Here is a 4173-nt window from a genome sequence, read left to right as displayed (position 1 = left end):
CCCGAGCCTGGGCAGCCACGGAGCAAGGGCTCGGTCACCGCCGGTGGCACAGGAAGGGCAGAAGTGTCCCAGGGATTCCCGCCCGCCCGGGGAAGGAGGCACCCACAGGCCCAGCCCTGCTGCGATGGACCCCAAGCAGTGCCCGGCCTGGGGCAGGGGGGGCCGGGGAAGCTGCTTTCCCTTGCCAGGAGCCCCCGTACCTCTCTCTGCTCCGGGAGCGGGGTCAGGCTGCGGCGCACGATGGGGACAGAGCCCTGGGCCCAGGAGTCGGTGATGCAAGCCACCGGCTCCTCATCCTCCTGCCACGTGGCGTCCTCGGCCAGGCCAGCCTCGCCCTCGTCCCGCGCCAGGAAGCGCCACTCGGCGATCTGCAGCATGGCCTCGCGCGCCTGGCTGACGGTGAATGGGACGCGCTGCGGGAGCACGTGGACGCGCTCAGCCTGAAGCCCCCGGCCACGGCAGTGTTGGGGCCGGCAGATGGCAGTGGCTAGAAGGGTGCTGGCAGGGAGGGGGTGAAGGGGATCCCGCGAGCGTGGGAGCCCATATAGACATGGGTGTTATGCTATAGGCGCCGGAGGGCTAGGGCAGGAGCTGTTACAGCCCGCTCTGGCTCTCGCTCTGTGCCGCTCCCCATGGCATTTGGTTCAGGACCCGGCAGCTCCGCTCATGCCCCACGTGCCAGCGGGCGAGGGCCAAGGTGGGGGCAGCACCCGGAAGGAGCCCCGAGGGCACCTGCCCACCCAGCCGGGAGCAGGCGGAGGTGACCCGTGCCCTGCTGCGCTGTCTTGCAACGGGCCGGGCGTCTCCGCAGCCCCCGCGCAGCTCTGCTGGGCTCCCCGCCGCGGCCACGTGCTCGCAGCCAGATGGCCCGGGCCCTCGGGGCTGCGCCAGGCTGCCCCATCTGCCGCAGCATCGCTGGGCCACATGCGGCTTGCTTCCCTCGCCCCTTGGGGCAGGGGTTGAGGCAGGGGCAGAGGCCTGGAGAGGAGGCCGTGGGGTCCCATCCTGCTTGGAGCTGGGTGAAATTACATGAAATTACTGTACTTGCTTGAGTATAAGATGCCCCAAATAAAAGACAACCCCCCCCACAGCTCCGGTCTATACAGGACACCTATCAGTTTGTTATCGTTCTCCGGGCACAGAATCGACTTATTGGAGGTTTGCTTTAAAATGGTCCCTGCTGCAGCAGGGCAATAAATCTGGGGTCTGGGTGGACCCTTGCCCTCTGCCCCGCCCTTCTTCCCCCTGCAGCCCCTTCCCGTCAGACCCAGCCCTCCCTGAGCACATGGAAGTGGGGCCACATCTGAAAATACTGACTTGCTGCTCCATGTGTCAGGGGGTTTGAAGCCTCCCCCAGCGGCGCTGGTGCTGCTGCAGCCCAGGCTGGGGCTGGGGCTGGGCTGGGCCAATGCTCCTGCTGCACCGACCCCGCAGGGTCCTGGCTGGAGGGTCTTGCCCCTGCGCTCAGGCTCAGCCCTGCGCTGAATTGGGGCAGGGAGGGATTTCCCCCCTGCTTAAACTGGTCCAGACTGGAGGGCTTTGCCTTCCTCTGCAGCGGGGGCACGGCCTGGGCCTAGGCTTTGTGCATTGCCTGCAAGCTGAAGTGCCTGGGCCTCCACAAACGGGCTTTCAAGGGATACTTTTCCACCTACTCATACACAGCGCCGGGCAGGCTGGCGGTTTACACCTAACACGGGGGGCGGTCATAGATGTAGCTGTAGGGTCGGAGGGACCTGAGCAGATCATCGAGTCCAACCTCCTGCCCTGGGCAGGAATGAATACTGGACTCATATGACCCCCACTAAGTTAAGCTCATATGACCCCAGCTAGGTAGTTATCCAGCCTCCTTTTAAAGCCCCCCAGGGTAGGAGCGAGCACCACTTCCTTTGGAAGTTGGTTCCAGATCCTAGCTGCCCTGACAGTGAAGTAGCGCCTCCTGATGTCTATCCTAAATCTATGCTCTGGTGTCTAGTCTGAATCTACTCTATGTCAACTTATGGCCGTTATTCCTTGTTACTCCGGGAGGTGCTCAGGGGAACAAGGTCTCTCCCATCCACCCCTGGTTCCCTCCAGTAAGTTTATAGGCGGCCCCCAGGTCCCCCCCAGCCTTCTCTTGTGGAGGCTGAACAGGTTCAGGTCCCGTCGCCTCTCCTCGTAGGGCCTGCCCTGCTGCCCCGACCATGTGAGTGGCCTCCTCTGGCCCCTCTCCGTGCTGTCCACATCCCTCCTGACGTGCGGCGCCCAGAACTGGACGCACTACTCCAGCTGCGGCCTGACCAGTGCCACGTACAGGGGGAGGATCACCTCCTTGCACCTGCTCGAGATGCATCTGTGGATGCACGACAAGGTGCGGTTGGCCTTCCTGACCGCGTCCCCACACTGTCGGCCCATGTTCATTTTGGCATCAGTAATGACTCCAAGATCCTTTTCTACCTCTGCACTGACGAGAAGGGAGTTCCCCAGCCTGTAGGTGTGCTGCGGGTTCTTCCTCCCCAGGTGCAGCACCCTGCACTTGTCAGTGTTGAAACCCATCCTGTTCTCATCCGCCCACCCCTGTAACCTGTCCAGGTCCAATTGCAGACTATTCCTCCCTTCTAGCGTGCCCACTTCTCCCCACAACTTAGTGTCGCCTGCGAATTTGAACAAGGTGCTTTTCACCCCCTCGTCCAAGTCGCTGATGAAGATGTTGAACAGTGCAGGCCCAAGGACCGAGCCTTGGGGGACCCGACTGCCCACAGCCCTCCAGGTCGAATAAGACCCGTCCACCACCACTCTCCGGGTGCGGCCCTCCAGCCAGTTAGCGACCCATCTGACTGTGTAGGCATCGATGCCTACACAGTTGCCTAGATTTTTAACGAGAATGGGGTGAGAGAGAGTGTCGAAGGCCTTCCTAAAGTCCAAGTAGACTACATCCACTGCTACCCCTGCATCCAAGGATTTTGTGACCTGATCGTAGAAAACCACCGGGTTGATCTGACAGGACCTGCCTCGAATGAACCCATGTTGGTTGCCCCTGAGCATAACCTCCCCTGCCGGCCCCTGGCAGATGTGCTCCTGGATAATTTTCTCAAAGAGCTTCCCCAGGACCGAGGTAAGACTAACGGGCCTATAGCTTCCTGGGTCCTCCTTCCTCCCTTTTTTGAAAATGGGGACCACATTGGCCCTTTTCCAGTCCTCCGGCACCTGGCCAGAGCACCATGAGTGCTCGTCGAGCCATGCCAGGGGTCCCGCAATGCCCTCTGCAATTCCCTCAGCACTCGGGGGTGGAGATCGTCAGGACCTGCTGATTTAAACACGTCCAGTCCCTCCAGAAGTTCCCTGACTAGGTCCTCGCTGACCCTGGGCCTGGCTGCGCCCCTGCTTAGTTCGTCCAGGATCCCGGTGGGGGGATGTCCCGGTCCGTGCCCAGAAATATGGAGGCAAAGAATCTATTAAAGAGGTCAGCTTTATCACCTAGTGCAACCACCAGATTGCCAAGCGTGTCCTGCAGGGCCCCACGTTGCCCGGCGCTTTCTTTTTACTCCCTATGCATTTAAAAAAGGACTTCTTGTTGTCTTTGATCCTGGTCACTAGTCCCAGGTCTGTCTCCACCTTGGCCTTCCTAACAGGCCTCCTACAGCCTCCTTTTTAGCTTTGAGACGTTCCTGAATGCCGTTGGTGATCCAGGGGGCTTTTGAGCACTCTTGTCCCCTTTGACTCGTGTTGGGCCTGTCGCCCCTTGGGCTCGGAGGAGCGTCTCCTTAAGGAACGACCGCTTGTCTTGGACTCCCAACTCCCCTCCCCGCCGGGACCGCGATGCCTCTCCTACCAATCTCCTCAAGTCCTTGAAGGCGGCCCTCCTGAAGTCCAGGGCTGCTGCCTTGCTGCAGGGCTTGGACACCCCGCGCTGGACGGACGATCGCGGTCACCCCGGCGGGCAAGCACCCGCAGCCCCTCACCAGGTCCTCACCCGCGGCCAGCACCAGGTCCAACAAGGCATTTCCCTGCAGGGTCTGTCCCCAGCGGGCCACGCGGGGGGATCGTGGCCCCCAGACACGGGGGAGCCGAGAGCTGGGCGCGATCCAGCCGGGCTCGGCAACGGGGCGTCGGGGGCTCCGGGCAGGGAGTGCGGGGCCTGCATCTGGATGCTGCGCACACACACACGCCCACACGCGCCGCCCCGCCCCGCCCCGC

At 62.1% G+C, this 4173-nt stretch overlaps 1 protein-coding gene across 1 annotated transcript in view; it reads right to left on the bottom strand.

Annotated features, from left to right (window-relative positions):
* CUNH2orf81 (chromosome unknown C2orf81 homolog) overlaps window positions 1-1759 on the bottom strand; it is a 2960-nt gene extending 1201 nt beyond the window's left edge. The window contains exon 1 of the mRNA XM_025194487.1: window positions 87-1759. Within this exon, the coding sequence (XP_025050272.1) occupies window positions 87-377 (291 nt within the window). The 5' untranslated portion in view covers window positions 378-1759. The remainder of the gene's footprint in view (window positions 1-86) is intronic.
* Window positions 1760-4173: the final 2414 nt, after the last annotated feature.

Source organism: Alligator sinensis, unplaced genomic scaffold, assembly GCF_000455745.1.
Source record: "Alligator sinensis unplaced genomic scaffold, ASM45574v1 scaffold1676_1, whole genome shotgun sequence".
Lineage (NCBI taxonomy): Eukaryota > Metazoa > Chordata > Crocodylia > Alligatoridae > Alligator > Alligator sinensis.
Note: the sequence above shows the minus strand (reverse complement) of the source record. Positions and strands in the feature narration are given on the sequence as shown.